This window comes from Triplophysa dalaica, chromosome 2 (assembly GCF_015846415.1).
Source record: "Triplophysa dalaica isolate WHDGS20190420 chromosome 2, ASM1584641v1, whole genome shotgun sequence".
NCBI classification, from domain to species: Eukaryota; Metazoa; Chordata; class Actinopteri; order Cypriniformes; family Nemacheilidae; genus Triplophysa; species Triplophysa dalaica.
In genome coordinates this window covers 18,128,791-18,151,577 of record NC_079543.1, presented here as the reverse complement: position 1 = coordinate 18,151,577, position 22,787 = coordinate 18,128,791, and the positions used below count along the sequence as shown (strand labels likewise).

Sequence of the window (22,787 nt, the reverse complement as noted above, 5' to 3'; positions counted from 1 at the left end):
GAGAGAATCAAACGGTCTAAAGTATGGTTACATTTCACTCGAGTGGATGCAGACAATGCTCGTTATTGCAACAAGTGCAACAAGATTTTTGCTTGTAAGAGCGGAAACACAGCAATCTGGCAAAACATATTTCAAAAGTACATTATGTGCAGACAGAGAAATGCAAAGTTTTCGACTGCCTAGCTAGTTCATCATCCACGTCCTCAGGTACGTATGCTAGCCTAGCAGCCTTCCTAAATAACCCCGACATAAACATTGCATAAGGTTTCTTTAAATTAGTATGTAATCATTTAATAAACACACATCACATTAAAAAATAGCCTACATATAAATCTTTAGAGTATTTTTTTCTGCAGTAGCCTAATTAACTCTTAAACATTAAAAATCCTTTCACGGTACTTAAATGGATGAATAATAATAAATTATGCTTAAGATATTATAAAGCAGAGCTTACTTAAAAATTATTTTGTATTGATGAAATTTTGTGTGTGTACTTTGCAAGAGGTTCCAAACCTGTATAACGTTTAAGCCCAAACAGAGTTAACTACATTATGTGAATGTAAAGCTGCAGTTACAGTGAACCAATCCACTCCAGCATCTGGTCCAATTATGGTTATTATTAAACAACAACAAAAAAGAACACAAACAAACTTAGGCCCACATGCACTTTATTTTAATTCTCTATGAATAATAGTCATCATTCATCTCTTACCTGCATTAAGATATGTTGAGTCTGTAAAGAATGTTTTAAATAGTGAAAACAACTCCAGCTTTAGTTTTGTCTTTTATAAAAAAACACAACAAAAAGTACCGATAAGAGTACCGTTAAAGTACCGGATCGATAAAAGTAGCAATACCGTTAAAACCTTAACGATACCCATCCCTAGTCACAACTCTGTTTTTCAATGACTCAGAGCGATCAGTGAAAACGAGCTCTTATTTCAGATATAAAGTGAATAACCCCACGTTAAGCCTTTTGTCCCCCATCGAAGTCCAGTATAAGGAGTCCAGTTTACATGTGTAATATATGGGATTGTCAGTTAAAATGAAAAATATGCGAATGGTAAAGAAGGGAGTGCAGTTTTGAAAAGTTATTTTTTTGCTCGAAGTGTGAACTTTGTCCTCATAATGGACTATTAATATTATTTTTTCTAATAAACTACAGTGAACGGAGAGTAAAATAGAACTTAATATAATTTATTAACCTGCCGCTCCCTCTAGTGGATCGCATTAGTTATTACGGTCTTCATTGCTCAGATACCGCAAGTCACTGGGAGTTTTTTGATCGTGCTACAGGGGCGACTCTAGCTTTTCAATATTAGGGGGGGCTCATCCTCGAATGAGCATATATATATCTCTAAGCACCACATACTGTATACATTACTAAAATAAATAATTGAGAAAGAATATGCAGAAAAGCACAAAGACAAGTTATTGTTATTTATATAAATATCACATTAATCGGTCAATCTGCAATATTTATAATACAAAAAGTGATAACAACAGTGACGATTCCATACAATAATTGTCACAATCAACTGCTGAATCATTATTTTCTAGGAATAACTTGATGTTTCCTATTCATTCTGATTAGCACGAGCGCTGTCACTCCTGCGCATGACTGCGTGTTCATCTATTACACAATATGCATGTAAATTAATAACAAAAACGAAAAACGACAAAGAGCTTCTAGGTAAACTTTTGTTCGCTCCAATGTGCTGCTGTGTGAACTGAAGAATGCGCTAAGTAACGCAGCCTAACGCAGTTTTCATAATAAGAGTTTTAAAGGAGAGTATAAAGCGATCTTGAATTCTTGTACAGATTACATTATTACTCACAATATTTAAGGGCCTAGCAATGCCACTGGTCCTACCATTTAGAAGTTGTTTTGAAAAAAGATAGCAACGCTATATGTAACAAGCATAGATTTAGCAACTAATAATAATAATAATTATAATAATAATATAAGAACATTTCAAATATACATTGGGTTTTTAAGCAACCATAAAAAACCTTCCAAAAAACATCCTTTTCATGTAAATTAAATAGGGTAGTGTCAAATTTACTCTTATCCAAAGAGAGAATAATCAGCGGATTACCATATCCATCCAATGCTTCATTAAAATACTCTGTGTAAGCATAATGTAGCCCACATCAGGCTTCGCTTACAAGTGGCACGAATTATTTATGGTTTTTTTCTTTAATTTTAATACAGTGCAAACACTTGACAGTGGCACTAAAGACTGTTATTGTGTCTGGCAGGATGAAAGGCCGCACAGAAGCAGAGCCATTGAGAGATGGCTTTTCTCAATGGTTCTGAACAGAAAACGGAGCGATTTGACCAATCAGAAGAAAGGGGGCTTTCCAGTCCCTCCCATGTGTTCAAAGGAAATATTGAAGCCATAAACATGAGAAATTTTTAGCCCAAATCTGTAAATATGTCGTATTTATATTTCTTGTTGAAGAAGCAAAACGCACACAGACCGGCCAAAAAATTATGAGCATGCGTGACGTTATTTGATTCGGCCGCACCACGCATGCGTGCAGAGACTGTCTACAGCTCGCGCCAAATTGAAGACTGACTGACTGAAAGCCACAAACATGGTGAGAACGTAGATCATATTTTATTCTATACATTTTGATTATTGCTTAGAGATTGTCGCCTTCATGTGTAACAGCACTACACAAAATGCTTTTAAACCAGTTGTTACGTTTGTCATTTCTAAACCCGTGTTATAAATCTGCATTTTGTTGTGCTTATGTTGTTCCAATTGCTTCCATTGTTTTCATCATCTGTAAGTCGCTTTGGATAAAAGCGTCTGCTAAATGACTAAATGTAACGTTAAATAAATTCAATTAAATGTGTAAGTGAATAAAAAGACGGTAACGTTAGACTGCTACCTTATCATTTTATTAACGTAATATATTACTTAAATGTAGTCAGTGATGACAGGGGAGGTTAACCGGGGAGCTTGAGTTGACGGAATAAAATAATTTACCATGAAAGCGTTATAGATGAATGAAGTAACTTTACTCCAACAAGTCTACGTTACAAGTGATGTAGTGGTGCCTGGAGGTCTGGGTAACGTTAAACTGGTAATTTATGACCCCATATTTAAAGCGGTGTTATAATGTAGCCAGGTTTCCACCCTGGTTTTATGCACATTTTGAAGTTTTGTATCAGAAATGAGTGATGGCCACAGAAGAGGTGCAGATTCTGTAATCAATCCTGGCCTACAGGCTATATGAAGTCACAACCAGGGCAGTGCGCAGGATTTTAGAAATGCCAATAACAAATAATATTTTGACTTCCTTGATCTAACGTTATACATGTGCATTCTTAGACTTTTTACAACAATGTCTGTCTTTTCATGCTTATCAGCATCAGTAAAAAAGTATAGATATGTTTCATGAAAGAGCATCTGGGTTTGAATTGACATGAAGGTAAACGAGTGATCTCAGAATGTCCAGTTTTGTGTGAACTATCCTTTTACTCTTTGAGTAATAACATAGACATCAAATTACAAAAGTTGCAGATACTTTTTTTTTCAAACAGGTAACATTTAAATAATATAGAAAGAATTCATTTAGAAGTTATGCATTTGAAATATTTGCATTACAAAATTAAAACAATAAGCCCTAAGAAGCAGTGGGTTACAGTGCATTTTCTAAAAGCTTGTCGTGCCAACCCTAATGCTGGGGCCACACCAAAAGATAATCGACTGACTTCTCCCCTTCCAACAGTACTAGGTAAAGTCCTGATGATCTTAAACGGCTCTAAAGATTATCTTATCAGATTTCCCCTTGGTGTATGATGTATGTTAAGAGTGTATGAGCCTGATCGCAATATCGGAGCTGTCTCGATCGCGAATCTTAAATATTCAACTCCTGAGAGCTGTGGAAAGAGGAAGAAAGCGACGCGCCAGTGCTTTGCCAGGGTTTTTCCTGGCTCAAAATTAGGCTGAGGGGGTACCATCCTGATCATATGCATGCACACACTACGTTGTTAAATTTGTTCTTCATGGTTACCATCAATCTTGTTTCAAACCTAACAAATTTCCTGCATCTCGTCGGTAACATAATTTGATTATGTCCAGCTTTTCAAATTTGATAGATTATATTTAATAAGCAAAAATACTTATAGCAGCCCTTGTACGTCTTGCTGCTTGCCATCTGCGCATTACTACTGTAAGCAGGGCACACAGTTTTACTCAAACCGAACACGAACAGCGCAATGTCAATTTTGCGAGCGGAGGCCATTTAGTCTCTTAACTTCTTAATATGTCATCATATAGCCGAAATCACCACACCTCCGTCTGTCACCACACTGTCTTTAATGAACGTGCATGCTTATTTTTTCATACATTCAGCGACAGTAGATAAGCAACAGGCAGCGGTTTATTCTGTATTACGGCTTATTCGTTAAGCGAAGCTGCAAGACAAAATATTGAAATATATTATGGTAAAGCAAATGACACCATATTTACGACTTGTTTACAGAATATTGGCTAATTTATAGACTGGAATAACGTTAGCCTCTTGCTGTCTGCACTGTTTATATCCTCTCGACTCCCGCCTGCTCACAAACTGGCTTTAATAAGTAATCTGTGATTTTACGAGCCATATCTGCCAAGTTAAAAACATAAGATGTGATGAAATGTATAGTTTGAAAGCCTTTTAAAACGTATAAGGGTGCAAAACAAACAATACTCACCTAACCAGTCACGACAGATCTGAGGAAAAATCTTGAAGCAGCGCATAACTGTATCTTATTTCGATACAGCGCCACCATAGTGGCGTGATGTCACAAATACAGTTACAAATGCCTATTGAGTGCAACGCTTGTCCATGGCATGAAGACAGCGTTTTCTGGGACACTGTTGTTGTCGAGAGGGGCTGAGGCGGCGCAAAAGTAGGCAGAGAAGGCCACCTCAAAATTCTCTATGCAGGAAAAACCCTGTTTGCACACGTTTTGGACGCGACATGTGAACTGCCCTTGATATTTCTATGATAAAAAATTTAACTACTTACATTGCACTCTTTCACAGTGAAACTGACCTTGAGCTGGGCTTCTGTCAAAAGCAACTCCAGCCTTTTTTCATTTGATTAGACAGTAATGCTCGGCTTCCTTCATTTGATTGGCCATCTCAATTAGATTGAAGAGTGCACGCGGAGGTAGATCAGATCTGAGATCAGTCATAGGCGTTTTCTACAATATTGGCAGCAGTTCATTCAGTTTGTCCAATTATTCACAACTTTTATGACACACCATGGAAAATTACAGAGGGTATACACCGTATAGCCATGCAAACCCTGCACTATCAGTCGGCATTGCGTATACCCACTTGTTTAAAGAAGTTGGTATACGCCGTATAACTGGGTATACCCTCGAGTCTCGACTACACCACTTATTATAGTTTCTTGTCAATGCCAGAAAATATGAAAGGAAAACGTTTGCATTTTGGTCTAGCCACGTCTAAATGAACTTACCATAACATCAGCATCACACTCAAAATATAATTTAGTTATACCAAAACTATAACGTTACTGTCTTATGTCAAATGACATTATAGCAGGGCACCTGCTCATTGAAAAATCTCTTGTTTAGGGCACACAAGCTTCATAGTTATTAAAGGCCGTAGTCTGACTTTGTCATTGTTGTGTGGAAAGTATGTAAACACACATTTGTCATGGCAAAGGCCCCGCCCTCTCATGGATGATATGTACTCAATGCCATAAAAGGATACATCTTGGAAGAGAATATGAATAAATCTAGCAGGGTTTTCCTGGCTCAAAATGAGTTGCCGTCCTGATCTTGTACACACACAAGTAGGCCTACAGTACCTTTAAGTGGCTTAACCAAAGGGACTTTGAGTTTTACATATTAAAAGTTCTAATAAAATTTGATAAATGACAATTATTAAGTTGTATAAGACATTACTTTTATTCAACCAAATAGAAATGTTTTTATATCAAATAAAGCTTTTTTTTAAATCATTTTCAACTAGCTTTTCAGCACAAAATAGGCAACTGAATTAACCAGTATTTCAAAATGAGCAAAGCTCATTCACATCTTGAATTCTCTGTGGTTCACTTTGAATGATTCAATGATCTCTTGTATTCGCTAGTGATTGAAATGTTCAATAGTTTAAATGAACCGGTTCAAATGAGTCTCTGGTGTGCGAGTCGTTCTGAACACAATGTACGTTCATACTGGCGAATACAGTATACGCTGATTCAAGGATCCTACTGCACAGCTAAAGACATCACAATGATGTACGTCATGTTAATTTAATAAAGAAATTAAACATACTTTGATGCAAAACAAACAGGCAGGCTCTTGTTCTGCAACTCTTTTTAGGGCCTGTGTGCTGATAACGAAACAGCGCCTCCATTGTGGTGTAGTATCGCTACTGCAGTTACAAATGACAGTCTGTTAAAGGGGTCATTTGACGCGACGAAAAAGAATATTATTGTTTGCTTTAGATGTAATACATCGTGTATAAACGATTTAAGGTTAGAAAACGCTGTATTTTTCACACATCCTGCATGTTTGTATCTCCTCTTTGCTTTGCCTCTCTGAAATGTGCTGATATTTTACAACGCTCACTCTGAAAAGCGAGGTGTGCTATCATTGACCAGTTCACTAGTGCGAAGTGATTGGTTGAATACTGCACGGAAATGTAACGCCTCTTAGCATACTCAGAACATCAAGCTGCGCCAGTGACGGTACAATGAGATTTACAAGACCCACCTTACTTGCGTTAAGATTTGGGCAGTCTTGGTCAAATCGTGTTACGAACTGACTTCAATTTGCCGGGGTGTGGTTACATGAGGCGTTTCAAAAGTCTGGGTGAACATTCGCTTCAAAATAAAATACATCTTTGTTCCGACAATTACATTTTTGCAATTGTATGTGTCTAATACATGCGTGGGCAACTTAAAACACACCAAAGACAAAGAAAAACATGTATTTCCAGCGAATCACCCCTTTAAATGCACGCAACATTTCTTGTGAAGACACCCAACATAATTTTGGCGAGAGCCTGAGGTGGCACAACATTTGACAGAGGAGACCGCCTCCAAATTCTCTATGCATAAAAAAACCCTGGTCTTGTAATAATGCAATATTGTAATAATAGCATTATCCACCATAAGAAACTTTTGTCTTTACAGTAGGAATATTTAATGTTACAGAAAGGGGCTTCTAGAGTGTTACTGCCACATACTCTATGCCCTACGTTTAGTTTGAGGGATTGAATTCTGGTAATTTAAGCACTTCCATAAATAATCATATGAAGCTTTTTTGTATACTGAATAAAATGTTTCAGTGTTGCTGAAACAAAATATGTTGCTTAAAATCAAAGAACGTAATCAATATCAATGAAAATAGTGTCAGGCCAAGTTCATACCTTAACTATTAGCACAGCTGAAGGGCCAGAAAAATAGAACATTATTAAAAGGCAATTTTTTATAATAGCTTAATGATTTAGGACTTTTTAATTCCTACCCTCTGAGGGTTTTTTTGTATTGATGTGCATATAAAAGTGCCTCATATATATATATTTTTTATAATCCACACAGTCTAAAAAGAAAGGACTTAGCTTGGAAGAGAAAAGAAGTCGTATGATGGAAATATTTTTTGAAACCGTAAGTGTGCTTTATTTAACATACAAATATTTCCAATAACCTGCTTTATGATTATATATGAGTGAGATATGTTTATGCCTCGAAAATATTTGTTATGATTTGTAAATACTATTGTATGTAAGTAATTTCAATGAGTGGATTGGACTGAAACTTGGAGGGATGACATTACTTTTCTCTTGCTATCAGAAAGATGTGTTTCAACTGAAGGACATTGAAAAAATAGCCCCCAAATCCAAAGGAATCAGTAAGTACAACTAATCTGGGAGGATTTAACACTGAATTAGTGTCACTGAATTTTCTAGTTTTTAAGGTCAGTACATGAAGCTATGCTTTAAAAGATCTGTGTAAGTGTAATATAGTTTAATTTTTTGAAGGATTTAATGAAAGAAATGCAATATAATATACATAACTATGTCTTCAGAGGTGTATAAAGACCTTACATAATGAATATTTGTTTTGATTACCTTAGAATGAGCTATTTCTATCTACATACACCCCGGGGTCTCTTGCATGGAATTTACCATGTTGTTTCTACAGTAGCCCTAAATGAACAAACTGCTCTACAGATGTGTTTTGAAAAAAAATTATCTCCTTGGGCAAAGAAGCAAAAACATGAACACATGTTTGTCCTCTGTCAGTAGGGAGCCTCAGAGATGACATAAAACACACAAATTATAACCCCATTTTTGATGTTTGATATAGAGTAGGGCTTAAACGATTCCTCAAGTTACTCAAGTAATTCGAATACAAAAAATCATCTAGGCAATTTTACTTTTTGATGGCATCAGCCCACCATTTCTATCGACGGGGTGGGGTTTGGTATTATTGGCCCAAGCATCCCTTTCGGCATCATATGTTACCGGCCCAACGGGAAAAGTTCCGGTACTCCAGATGGTCAGTCTTCCCCTGATCAAGACACACACATTTTGGTCTGTTCACATGTATTCTCATGTTGAATTGCTGATAAATAAGTGATAGATTTTTGTAATGGTGAAGTGAAAAAAAAAAAAAAAAAACCAAGACTGATTAAGATAAACTAAATGCATCATGCATAAGCTGAAGTTAGTTTTTTACTTTTGAAATGATTAATTCTATTTTAATTGATGTTATTAATGTTTCTTATTTATACATTTGTATTATATTGCATTTCGAATGTAATATGGCAATGAAATGTATTAAATGGGTTAACTTTTCAAAGATATAAATGGATGCAATTTCAGAAATAAAATAAAATTTCTAAAAAGGAAACAAATTAGTTGTTCATTTTAAGAGAACTGTCTTTTTTCCTCTTGTATATTTAGTATCGCTCTTAAATAAAGAAAAAGTATTTATCCTCCGATTATACGATTAATTGATGGAATAATCAGTAGAATACTTGATTACTACAATAATCGATAGCTGCAGCCCTAATATTGATTGATCGGTCACGTAGCTTGCAATTTGCAACCTCACCACTAGATGCCGCTAAAATCTCCAAATTGCTCCTTTAAGGCTAATGCAATGAACTTAGAAAGAAACAAGCATCATTGATCTTTTGAAATACCAGATGGTGGTGATGACATAATTGTGTTTGTGGAAATAATATTTGAGAAGTTAGATTGATACAAGTTTCAAAAATGTTTTTTGTTGCTGTTTTAATTGTATATATAGTCTAGTGGAACAATCCTTACATGAGGTTTTATTTGATGTATATTTTCAGCTCCCATGTCGGTAAAAGAAGTGCTGCAGAGTCTGGTGGATGATAACATGGTAGACACAGAAAGAGTTGGCACCTCAAACTATTACTGGGCTTTTCCCAGCAAGGCCCTGCATGCCCGTAAATGTAGACTGGAAGAGCTGGAGAGAGAGGTGAAGCTTTCTCTGATATTGTTACACTTGTCCAAATTGTTTTGTTGTTAAACAGGTTGTTGTAGAACTTTATTATTTATTGTAACAGCAGTTAGGATGAGTGGAATTTTTTGATAATGTGGAAATCCTTTTCTCTCTGTGTGTAGTGTGATGAAGGAAAGCAGCGCAAAACAGCCCTTCAGCAAGCGGCTGACAAAGCCAAAGTTGGGCGTGAAATTAACGTGCGTGTTGACTTCTCTGTTTCTCTGAACTCAAGAACCATATTTACTTTAAAAATATTTTAAGCTTAGCATATCTATTTAGGTGAATTTTAGTTGATTTGTCTAAGAGTTCTTTTCTGACTGATGTTTGTGCATGTATAGGAGGAAAGAGAAGCTCTTCTGAAGGAGCTTGCAGCATTGAAAGATGAAAGAGATCAGATGAAGGCTGAAGTGGATAAGTACAAAGAATGTGATCCAGAGGTGGTGGAGGAGATTCGTGAGTAAACCACTCTGATCCGTGTCCACATTTCAAAGATGTTTTAGCATAGATTAAACTCTTTATTTTTTTTTAAATCAGCCAGGTCCACTTGATGACGTACTGCCCACGCATGTGTCAAACTAATCTATCCGCGCTCATCCGTGAATGAATCTGCTCAAAAAGCTATGCGGATGCTTTTGTACACGAGACGGACGCGGAAAGTCAAGTGTACCTGGCCCTTTATGCATTCAGCCTGTTGGCATGCTTGAGTATTCCCCAAACAATAATGGCGGCCACCATGCTGCATGTTAGTGCCGCATGACATAATTATTATAATTTCTCCAGCAAAAAGTAGATTTACTGCACAACTACAACCAGTGGAGACATAATATTTACATTTAAATTGAGTCATTTAGCAGACGCTTTTATCCAAAGCAATTTATAGATGGGGTAAACAATGGAAGCAATTTGTACACATAAGGACAACAAAAAGTATAAGTGCAATCAAAAAAACTGGCCTCATATAGTTGACTCATATAGTCTAGTTCTTGTGAACGTACTCTGAGTGTCTTGAATATACATTTACCTCCAGACACATTAGACTTCTTTCTTCTGTTGAACAGCATTTTCTTTTGTAATGCTTTGACTGATTTCTTAAAAATTGAATCTTTAAATGATTTCGCAATGGGATCCTCCTGACACTCATCATTTCTCATAAGATCATCAGTTCTTAAAAGCGTGATTTGATCATTTTTGCCTCATATGTCACAATAGGTCCTCTTAGGCCATAGCTTAGTCCTGGCAAATGTTGTATTTAACACCTGACAGTTTGCAACATTCTTTAAACCAAGAAAAATAACCAGCTAGAAGCTATACTGGTGTTTTGGGCTTCAACACACCTTCATAATACATTTTATATTTACCATCTTTTCATTACACAGAGGCAAAATTGGCACCTGTTTGTTCTGCCAAACACACCAACATTTGCAATTATAGTGTCTTTATTGGTCTGTTTAACATCCCCAAGTAGATTCAACTTTGAATATTTCTAGATTCACTCCAGTCAGTCCTCTGATGAGTCTTGAATAATCATCTCAATGCATGACCTGGTGGAGATAATGACTAATTTCTCTAATGAGAAAGTAACATTTGTAACCTCGCTTTACATCATTTGTCACCATATGCTTGCAGTTCTGTCTTTCTAACAGCCGCTCTACATTTTAAAATCCATGGCAATGTCAGTAGGTCCCGCTCAAATATTTCACGCTTCCATCGCCTCCAGGGATTTGTCATTATGGCAAATTATTATTATTATTTTAGTCGTGTTTAAAATTACCTTTGGGGTGTATTGTACAGTGATAAATACGATTGCAGTGGCTAGTAGGAATATGACTTCATCCTTTATTTTGTTATAAGCATACATTTCTGAAAATATTCCAATGAGTCTCGGCTTCCGCCGCCCCTGGGGGTATACACCGACGAGACGAGAGAACAGAGACGGAAGCACCAGGAGCGACAGGGACGAGAGAGGGGAGAGTGGAAAAAAAACAATCTGGTCTGGTTCCCCGACATGCTGCTGCTCGGTCCTCAGCCAGCCGAAAGGCTCTTCCTCGCAGTGCCATGCGGTGGTACTGGACGCTCGGTGGACGCCTCAATCCTCCGCCCTCTGGCGGCCGGCGATGGCTCCTCCAGCTGAGGGCAGCCAGCAGTGAGTCTGCCGTTTCCTGCTGCTCCTGTTCACGGCGGACGGCAGCAGGCTCTGGACAAAGGCAACGACTCATTCGCTCCCTCCTGGATGGCAGCCACCCCACCTTGACCAAGAAACACGTCAGCGAGCCGTCCGTCCCATCCAAATACTTGTTCCAGCACCACCGCCTCGGCCAGCCCTCTCGCGGACTTCCCTCGTCCTCGCTGCCCGAATTCCTAAACACCGCGATGTCCCTCAGAAGCGAGAGCTCTCCGACAGCATGTCTCTCCTTCCTCCCGGGTTTCGGCACCAATGTAATACGTCTCAAGATATGGAAGGAAGAAGGCGGGAACCGGCAAACATTTAAACAAACATTTAATAAAGTAATAATAGCCGGCGGCCCCTCACGGCCGACCGCCGGCGAACATAACACAAATACAAATACAAACATGTTCGGGCCCGGTCCTCGTACCTTCTGTCAGCTCGTTCTTTTATGCTTCCGATCTCCACCGTCAGAAATGCAGAGCCCCGCCCCTTTGTCTGACGGCTCTCGCCACGCCTTCCTCGCTACAGTAATATAGAGTTGAATATGAATATAATCTATTACATCAAAACAAATGAGATCAAATATGTTAAAATATGTAGATGAATGTTGATCTAGATTTAACACATCTGACTAATCTTGGGCTTTTTGAGAGTGCAAAGGAAATTGCAGTGCTGTGGAAAGGAAAGATGTGTGCTGTTTAGGATAAACAAGAAATGAGAAAATCCTTGTGAAAAGTAATGTGACAATAATCATTTAACCTTGATTATTATTATTTTTTGTTATGTTATAAGCCAAAACTAAAATGGAAAATCAATTATGATTAATTTCGCTTGTTTAACTACATTGGCATACTTACTGTAAATAATGTTTGTGAACGTTAAACTATTAAACTATCTGCACATTGAAGGCTGGACTTTTTTCATCTATGCAGTTATAGCTTGTCTTAAATTGCTTTTTGTTGCAGTTGAGGTGGTGCTGTAGTAAGCAGTACTGCTCTTTACATCATTATTAGAGGTGATGATGAAATGATAAACATAAACAAGGATGTGTCTGTAACACCCAGGGGGTTCAGCTGTTCTCTGTATAAATTGGATAAGAGAGATCCATTTAAAGATGTCGCGGCTCTTTATTATCAGTGTTTATGAAGCAGAAGTTTATATTTCTAGGGCAGCCTGATTTGTGTTGGTTGTTTTTTTTCCACTTTAGTGACCGAGGGCTCCAAATCACTTACGGTATCACAAGGTTGCCGGTACGAGTCCCAGTCGGCAACCAAGGGATGTTAAGTCAGTAAGAGGGCTAATGATGCCTTCGAGCAGTACACAAAACCCTGATTGCTTCTGGGGCGCTAAACATATCAATGTTTTCATCACATTTTGTGGATGTGGTTTTAAAAGAGTTTAAAGTGCATTTAAATCGCAGTGTTCATGTGACTTAATCGACCCTTCATATATCATATTCCATCCACAGTGTTGCGATTTTTAAAGAAATGCTGTATTTGTTGACTTGTCAGTCAAGTGCGCAATGCTTTGTACTGCATACATCTGCTGCCCTTATGTTGTTGTTTACCTCATTTTTAAGTCGCTTTGGATAAAGGCGTCTGCTAAATGACTAAATGTAAATGTAGGGTAAACAGAGAGGACACAAGGTACTTCCAATGCGACTGGGCAGATTTATGTACTTTTTTCAGTTTGAATATAATCCAAAACCTTAGAATGGCTTTTGAGCGTTTTTTTATCTAGCTCTGAAATTGAAGTGGTCTGGGCAGCACATATCAGTGTGTCCGCTTACTGTCTAAGACGTTAATCAATGGTCTCAATGAAAAAGGGACAAGCTTATGTGATTTATAACCACCTGCAGAGCTTTTGGGTTGCTCACAAATCATATGGATCTGCACAGCTGAGTTTTATCAAAGGACCAGATCCATTCAGCAAACATTGACAAGCTATGTAAGACTTAAAGCATGATCCTTTAGTTTAACAGGTTTAGCAACTGCTTGAGATTAGCAATTCAAAAGCAACGATTGGTTCGATTACCATGAAGCAAATTTATAGAAACTATGCATTTTATCCAATGTAAGTTACTTGCTAAAATCTGAAAGTGTATGAGCAACCCAACAAGCCTGACCTTGCTAACATACCCATGTTTTATCTAGGTAAAACCAACATTGCAGCAAAGGAGGCAGTGTCGAGATGGACAGGTAAGTCTTTTGCATACACAAAACAAACAAAAAAGCAAGCCAGTTAAGCCAGTCTCTTTGCTAATATAAGTCACATGAAAGATCAATAGAAGGCCCTGGCAATCTTGTTTTGCATGTACTAATACTGCAATGTTTATACACGATTTAAGGTTAAAAAACGCTGTATTTTACACATACCGTGCATGTTTGTATCTCCTCTTTGCCCCGCCTCTCTGAAAAACACAGATTTTTTTACAAAGCTCATCGCTCTGAAAAGCAAGGTTTGCTATGTTTAGCCAGTTAACCAGTGCGTAGCGATTGGTTGAATTCTACAAGTGTGTGACGGAAATGTAACTCCTCTTACCATATTCAGAACATACTGTTCCCAAGCAATTATACTGACAGGTGATAATGAACCCAATACATCAAGTTTGGCAGGGCAACTTGAACAGGAGGTAAAGGATTGGAAAGGTTTTAAAAAATATTATGTTAAATAGTTAAAAACTGTAGCTAACAATTTTACCTTTTTATACAACGTTATAAAGATTAGCCGTTGGTGATCAACCAGTGTAATGCCATGTCTTGTCGCGACTCAACAAAGACAATAAACAGCATAATAAACACGAAATCTGTTGCTTCTAGTTGGAACATAATTACTAATTTTTAGGACTTATGTTGTCTTTTTTTACATTGCGCGCATGTCTGCATTTGCATATCACACAAAGAAAGAACATACGCTTCAAACACACAACAAACTCAACTTGCGTTAGAGGGTAACAAAGTCTTTTACAATGAAATTATACTTACAGGCTGCGAATCTGAAGCGCCAGACTGTCCTTGCTAAGTTGTAATGGTTGGAATTGCCTCACACAGCTGGCCCTGATCTCTCCCAGGTTTATTAAGCAATCATCTGTGAAATGCGCTGCACACATTATTCGGATTGTACTGTTATGGAACAGTATTGTAAATAAAATGTAACCATTCGTTTTTAGTTGCTCTTTTTTGGTAGGACAAACAAAGAGGCTTTCTTCTTACAACGAAACACACAGGGTCTCCACGATATTGCTGCGGCAACGATGATACAATGAGATTTACAGGTATGCCCACCTTACTTGTGTATAGATTTGGGCGGTCTTACTCAGGTCATACCACAAAATGATGTAGATTCATGGGTTATACGAGGCGTTTCAGGCAGGTCTGGGTAAGCATTCACATTTAAATTGAATGCATCTTTTGCTCCGACACTTAAATTTTTACAAATTTACATGTCTACTAAATGCATAATATAATAATTTTAGAGACATTAATTTAAGGTCAAAAAGTTGCTTGTTATCACTTTAACTACCAAACTTCCAGATGAAGAGTGTACAAAAACATTTGTACTGTTATGTTTGGGAACACAGAAGTCATGCTGGATGGGGTGGGTTTAGGGTTGAGTCCATTTTCGGTTTACATTAAACAGATCAGATTTCAGCCCAGAGTCAAACACAACTTACATACTGCGCTAAGAAAGAGTGCATGCAGGCACGCACACTTGGTGGTATGCAATGCCTGTGTAAATGGAATTAAGCTTTAGTTCTATCATCTCCCTCGATCTCAGGCTTTTCTCTCAGGAGACTAACTGGTCAACATATGTGGAGGCCCAGGGGCTTATGTTGTTACGATCCTTTGCCTGTTTTCATTGCTGTTGATAGTCCTATTTACTGCATATACAACAGGTTGTGTCATTGTTGGATTGTTCTTTAAAGTTAAAATATTATCCAATTAAGGGATTATTGTTTTTTGTATTGTACTGGATAAAATGCAGTCCCAAAGGAAATCTCAATTTTTTTCAAGCTGGTTTTTGGTGAGAAATATGCAGAATTAGTTTGGAATGGATATGCAGATGGAAAGATATGTTTAATAAAGCAAAAACACAACTAGAGGTTTCTAAAGTACGGCAGAACTGTTTTCTTTATGCGTGACATAGTGGGTCTGTTTTGAATTAAATCCAGTAAAACAAATACACATTTTTTTTAGTTGCTCAATCTTCAGGGATGCCAACTTGTCACCTTTCGGTTAAATTCGCCTTTTGGATCCAAAATGGGTAATTATTGTGATTTGTGTAGATCCGATGAGTTTTTGAAAATGGGGGGTGAGAGGGGTCTGTGAGTCTTTGTACGGGGTCGTGGTGAATGAAATCATGAGAATCATGTCCAGATGTTGTTGATGTCAAATCACTTGCCAGTTTGCGGGTTATGTTTTGAATGCTGCGCAGTTTGAGCACACATACTTAACTCATGAATCAATATTAGATGTTGTCGAATTACACAGCAACTTGACTGCGCATTTCTGACTTACTTCAACACAACTGTCACTAAGCAACAGGTAAAGGCGCGCTGGTTTGTTTTCCTGATGTCAAACTGCTTGTAATGTTTTGCACAGCTGATCTATCTACAGCTGCGCTACAGTATAATGGGATAGTCTTCAAGCATTCATAGACGCCACAATGCAATTCCAGATTTCTTGTATGACATACAAGATGTACACATGTAAGTGTTGTGTTGGTTTTTCGTACAACATTGCTGATAGTATCACACCTAAGGTTTTTGTTACAATGGAACTTCTTGTGTAAAATTAAATTTAAATCTGTCACTATGGTTACAGGCATGCTGTGCAAACGTTCATTCATGTTTAGAGCTGTAACTATAAGCTGTTGTGTGAACACTGCACCTTGAAGTTAATGTGAAGAGTTAATTTGCAAAAACAGAACTGTGTTTTTCATTTTCATTTACTATGTTTTTTATACTGCATTCCAAGTAAGTAATAATTTAAACAGTTAGATTGTTTTGATTAAGTAATAATAACTAAAAAATACAGAAAAGTAACTGTAAAAACACAATGAACATGATTTATGGAAATGAACAAAAACAGTTTTATCTGGTTTTGCAAATAAACTGTTTCATGATTATGTGCACTGAATAATATGACATACAAATTGTTATAATTATATATATATATAAAACTATAAACTGACTCCGGTCTTGATTCATTGTCACCTTTTTTCACCCCGATGAGTTTGCATCCCTGATCTTGCGGAGTATAATATCTTATCTGAATGTAAAATGCGTAACGCAATACTCCGTAATTATCTACACAGATTCTAAATGCCATTTCTGAGTTGGTAGACGCAGAAGTATACAGTGAGGGGAAATAAGTATTTGATCTCCTGCTGATTATGTAAGTTTGCTTACAAAGAAATAAAGGGTCTATAAAACTTTATGGTGGGTTTATTTTAACTGATAGAGACAGAATATAAAAAAATCTGGGAAAAAGTTATATAAAGGTTATACATTGATTTGCATTTCCGTCAGTGAACTAAGTGTTTGGTCCCCGAGCAAACCATAACTTTTTACTTGTTGGAGAAACCCTTGTTGGCAAGCACATAGATAAAACATTTTTGATAGTTGGTCAACAGGTTTGCATATGTGACAGGATACATTTTAGTCCACTCCTCTATATATCTTTAAGGTTTCTTGGCTGTCGCTCAGCAAATTGGAGTTTTAGCCTCCTTCACAGATTTTCTATAGGACTAGGGCCTAGAGACTGGCTAGGACATTTAGTATGCTTCTCCTTAAGCCACTCTTTGGTTGTCTTGGCTTTATGTTTTGGGTCTTTGCCATGTTGAAGGCACATCCACGACCCCTCTTCAGTGATCTAGTTAAGGGGAGGAGGTTCTTGTCCAAGATTTTACGGCCCGTACCTCAGCCCCTCAATGCGGTGAAGTCATCCTGTACCCATAGCAGAGATAAAAAGTTCTAAAGGATAATGTTTCCAACAATGTGCATCTCTGTAGGGATGGTGTTCTTGGGGTCATAGTCAACATTTCTGAACTCAAATGCAGGCAGGGTTCACGGGGGAAAAAAAGTCTTTATGTAATACAAAAACACAAAACGAAAACCCCTAATGGGGAAAAGACAACAATGCAGGTGAACAGGGATGAAGACTTACTAAACACTAGACAAACTAAACACTAGACTAACTAAACACTAGACTAACTAAACACTAGACTAACTAAACACTGTACAAAATCTAAACTAAACACTTACTAGACTTAACTTGTAACATAAGGAACAGGTAATTTCGGTAAACATCATTGGTACTCAGGAACAGAGGTACGCAGAACACAATGCATGAGCACAAGAATATGAACACGACGGTTATTTAAAGTAATCTAAATCAAACATGGACAGGTGTGGGGCATGAACTAATTAACAAGCAATAACGAGATGAAAGGGCGGGAACAGAGTCGAGACCTGGAGAGAGAGTATGTTGATCAAAAAGATCCAAAATTCTCTCTCTCCACATGAAACAAGGGATCATGATATGATTCTGCCCCAAGACCAAGAAAGACATGACGTGATGCGGCAGAATCACAACAGCCAGCACCAAAAGCTGTAAAGCTTTTGGCAGTAAAAGTAAAAAATCCCCACAGACCAAAAAGTAAACATCCATATTGACCGACCACCCCCCTGTATCTGCATAAAATGGTTTGGTCCTGCCTTAGGGCTCTCAGTGATGGTGTTTAGTTGCAGTCAGTAAATGCGCCAAAACTACAGTGACCACAATGTTGCCTAGTAATGTTAAATCAAAATCTGGTTTTGGAAAAGGGAAAGAGTTAAAAAGAGAGAGAGGAAAGACAAAGGAAAGGGTTTTTCGCCAAAGCCTTTTCTGAATCATTTTGATGTTTATTTTCGAACTTCAGATGAGCCAGGCGGGGATTCTTCGGCAGGAGGACCTTGCGGGTGCTTCTGGATTTCAATCTATTGTGGCATAGCGCGTTACCAATTGTTTGCTTGCTAACTGTGGTCCCAACTGTCTGTGGTCCTCCATGTAGTTCTGGGCTGATCTTTAACCTTTCTCATGATCATCTTCACTCCATTGGGGAAACATTACAGAGAGCTCCAGAACATGGGCATTTGGTAGTTATTTTGTATTTCTACTTTTTCCAAATAATCGCACCAACAGTTGTCTCCTTCTCACCAAGCTTCTGTCTGTAGCCTATTCAAGGTTTGTGCAGGTCTACAATCTTGTCCCTGACATCTTTTAAAACCTATTTGGTCTGGACCATGGTGGTGTAGAGTTTGAATGGAAGATACATATTCTGTTTGCAGGCATCTTTTATATACTTAACAAAAGATGATTTAGTAGTAGTAAAGCTGATTAAGTAGACTAATCTGTGGTCCATATAGGCACATAACCAATCTGTGGACCCAGAATTCTTGCTGGCTGGCAGGGGATCAAATACTTCTTTCACTGACTTAAATGCAAATCAATATATAACCATATATATATATATTTTTTATTATTCTGTCTCTATCAGTTAAAATAAACCTACCATAAAAGTTATAGATCCTTAATTTCCTTGTAAGCAGGCAAACTTACAAAATCAGCAGGGGATCAAATACTTATTTCCTTCACTGCATATCCCCCTTAAAGTGTACGTTTGTTGTGCGAGGCTGCGCCTTGGGCAACGCTCGGGCTTTCCTTTATACTTCTGTGTCGTTGGCTGTGTCGACAGGCAATGACCACTAGGCGTTAGTGTCCATGCATCTGTTGTTTGTGTAAACAAGACAAGAGCCAAGGCAAGTAAACAGTCACTTTTGTTGCAGCTTGAAGGGCTGGTTATGGTCGACGCAGTCGCTAGTTCGCCTGGGTGCGCGCGCCAAATATGACGTCATCGCGGAGTTAGCGGAAGTTTGTTTTGTGTCCGCGCGAACTCATTTCGCGTGGCGGCGTGCACGACATTTTTTGTGACTCGAGCGAACAGTTCGTGCGGCGCCGCAGTCAACATGAAAGCTTTGAAGAGATTTTGGCTGAACATGTACGCCTGTACAGACATCTTTTATCATCAGTGTGTCTGTTTTATATTGTATTCAGAATAAAACAATATTTATAAACATTGCTCTTTTGAACTGTTGTTATATCTTCTCATTTTATAAAAGATAAAGACATCCAATAGGTTAATCAATGGCATAGTACATTTAGCATTTAAATCTTAAATTTCCTTGATGATTTTACGTAATTCCAGTAAAATTCCTATTTTTCTTCTACATCCTGCGGATTTACAGACAATTTCGTTTGTGCGCCCCCTGTTGGTTTAAAGAATATCTCAACGGCGAACGCGTCAAGTATAAACGTCTCGTCCGTTTGGGGAGTTGCACGCACGGTCCGCGAAGCGGAGCCAGGCTCGACAATAAACAAGGCTTGAGATGTTAAATACAGAAAAAACAAATAATCTACTTGGATGATTCATTCGGAAATGTGTTTGAGGAAACATGATGCCATTGCGGACATTTTTTTTACCTGAGGGAAGGGTTCAAACAGACCAATCACAGAGCTTAATGTTCGCGTAGGGCCCGCATTGAGATGACGCATTGTTACATTTAAGGATAGGCGCATCTCAGGCTACACAGAGCTACGCACAGGTGTAGGTCCTACCAGGGGTGCTGGCAGGAATTTTGGGCCCCATGACAAAAACTCTAATTGGGCCCCCTGTCCCAACTGTCCCATCAAAATATTTACATACCTGTAATTAAAAGCCTGCAACTGTCTTGCTTCTTGTAGTTCGATACTAGTACTAGCACAATATCTACTGCTGGTGATTTGTACATGCATGTAAGTCTATTATGCAGTTCTCTATTTTATGCAAGATTAAAAGCAACCATAAAAATGTGCTGAAGGCCATGTTTTACAGTCTCAATGAATATTTATTGAAAAATTTGACAAAATGGAAAATCTCTTAAGAAAATTATTATTAATTATTATTATAATCATTAATTAAAGATTAAAAAAAAAGAAAAACGAACAAACTTAAATATATATTAACTTTTCAAATCAAAATAAAATAACAGCATCCTCTCATAACAATGAAAACATCAGATTTTTTTACTTAGCTGCACATATATTAATATGAATATCTTGCTAAATGTTTCCCTGCACTGATTAAATGGTGATTAAATGTAGGCTAACACTTCTCTGTAGCTAGCTAGCTTATTTCACTACGGACATTTAGCCAACAGGTTAATACCACTCACAGACTACAGGCTACCTACCTTTCTTGGTGAAAAATTGGGTAACAGTTTGACACCCTTTCCTTTGTCTTTCCTCTCTCTCTTTTTTCCTCTTTCCCTTTTCGAAAACCAGATTTTGATTTCACATTACTAGGCAACATTGTGGTCACTGTAGTTCTGGCGCTTCTAATGACTGCAACTAAACACTATCACTGAGAGCCCTAAGGCAGGACCAAACCATTTTATGCAGATACAGGGGGCTGGTCGGTCAATATGGATGTTTACTTTTTGGTCTGTGGGGATTTTTTACTTTTACTGCCAAAAACAAAGAGATCATTAATTTTATTATTAAATAAATATACTAAATAATGATGGTTTAATATTAGTTTTTACCTACTTTTGGGGCCCCTGTCAGTCATGGGCCCTTGGAATTTTCCCCCCTATATGGCACCCGTGGGTCTTATGCACGACTATAACTTACGCTTCAGTTGGTTAGTTTTCATAACTGATAAAAGTTGTCACTTTTTGCATCCTAAATGTGTAATTTTCTGCATTCTTTCTTTTTCAGATAATGTTTTTGCAATCAAATCCTGGGCGAAGAGGAAGTTTGGCTTTGAGAACAGCCGTTTAGACAAAGCTTTTGGAATACCAGAGGACTTTGACTATATCAACTGACTTCCAAAAGCCTCTGCTGTATATATTTGTTTATAATTGATTGACCCCATCGTTTTACCATTACACAATCAAACGGTGCTTTTGTACTACACAAGTTAATTTTAGAATTCAAATATCAGTGCTGTGTTATACGTAAAGCTTTGACTGGTTTGTAAAAGGTTTGGTACATTGTGAAAAGGGATAAAAATTCTCAGGGATTCCCCCAACCCCCTTGAAATCTTAACCTTGTCTAGTCCAAGGCCAACTTCAAGATTGATTTGTCAGCATAAAAGGGTTAGCGACAGTGGAAAACCTCCTGGTGTGTAAATGGAGAAGATGATATGTTAACCCTTGACTGCTCTGAGGCACCCTATAGCCTGGACAGACTGTTTGGAGAAACAGACTGTTTGGACTGTCTGGAGAAACTGAGCTACGCACAGAGGATTGAATTAAGGTGCATGTGAATGGCCAATTTAAAGCGATTAACCACGGTTAAGTTAAAAGAAGGAAAAAAGTTCCTGTTTGTGTATCTGTTACTGAAATATTGACATATTTTTAATTTGTGGGCATGCTTTTCAAATTGCACATTTTGTTCATATGTTGTAAATATTAAAAATGTTTTCAATGGCTATGTGTAATCTGATTGAATAAATAACCGTTATCACGCCAACTGTTTTTTATTTTTCCTTACTGTTTTTTATTTGAGAAAGTATTTCGGCCAAACGTCCTGTAGATTTGCCCACTTACTGGGTCTTCATATGTGTGAAAATATCTATATTTTTTAAAAATATGTTTTGGTTACTAAAGGTTTGTCAAAGACAAATAATACCTTGTGCATGTTGTGACATCTCTTGTTATTGACATGCATCAACCTGTTTTGGCACTCAAAGCAATGCCTCAGCTCTTAATTTTGCACGCAGGAGCAATGCTATTTTATTTACATATAATTCTGACCCATTTGTTGTACTGCATTTTTTCTGCAATCCCTGAATAATTGTTATTATTTTAAATAAGTTTTTTTACTCTAGTAAAGTTAAAGTAATATATATAGCATGGCTACACAGTGGGCGTAGTTTTGCCACACCAGCAGTGGGCGTTGCCTTTTTTTGCATTAACTTTTTGTAAAAAATCATATATGACATAATTATATATATTTTGAAATCATAATCTTTTTGTTGCTGCTTTGACATATCATAACTATGATATTTGGATTTC

The 22,787-nt window shown here is 37.6% G+C and overlaps 1 protein-coding gene across 4 annotated transcripts; it reads left to right on the top strand.

The window, feature by feature from the left end:
• The first annotated feature begins 34 nt into the window (after positions 1 to 34).
• Positions 35 to 22,203, top strand: mnd1 (meiotic nuclear divisions 1 homolog (S. cerevisiae)). 4 transcript variants are annotated; one of them, XM_056738129.1, is made up of 10 exons: positions 35 to 207; positions 2,263 to 2,604; positions 7,585 to 7,650; positions 7,837 to 7,894; positions 9,350 to 9,498; positions 9,645 to 9,719; positions 9,861 to 9,975; positions 13,843 to 13,887; positions 14,876 to 14,963; positions 21,487 to 22,203. In XM_056738129.1, exons 2-9 carry the CDS (start codon positions 2,602 to 2,604, stop codon positions 14,944 to 14,946), a joined length of 582 nt encoding a protein of 193 aa, XP_056594107.1. In that variant the 5' UTR covers positions 35 to 207; positions 2,263 to 2,601; the 3' UTR covers positions 14,947 to 14,963; positions 21,487 to 22,203. The 4 variants fall into 4 exon arrangements, 3 of the variants coding, with proteins under 3 accessions (XP_056594107.1, XP_056594098.1, XP_056594116.1); XR_008905450.1 differs by having other exon boundaries at positions 37 to 207; positions 14,859 to 14,963; positions 21,487 to 21,502; XM_056738120.1 differs by lacking the exon at positions 14,876 to 14,963 and having other exon boundaries at positions 45 to 207.
• Positions 22,204 to 22,787: the final 584 nt, after the last annotated feature.

Excerpts from the sequence above, each read along its gene's own strand:
- mnd1 (XM_056738120.1), top strand. Across the intron at positions 7,895-9,349 it reads CCCCAAATCCAAAGGAATCA|CTCCCATGTCGGTAAAAGAA; the intron begins GTAAGTACAACT and ends GTATATTTTCAG. Across the intron at positions 9,720-9,860 it reads AAGTTGGGCGTGAAATTAAC|GAGGAAAGAGAAGCTCTTCT; the intron begins GTGCGTGTTGAC and ends GTGCATGTATAG.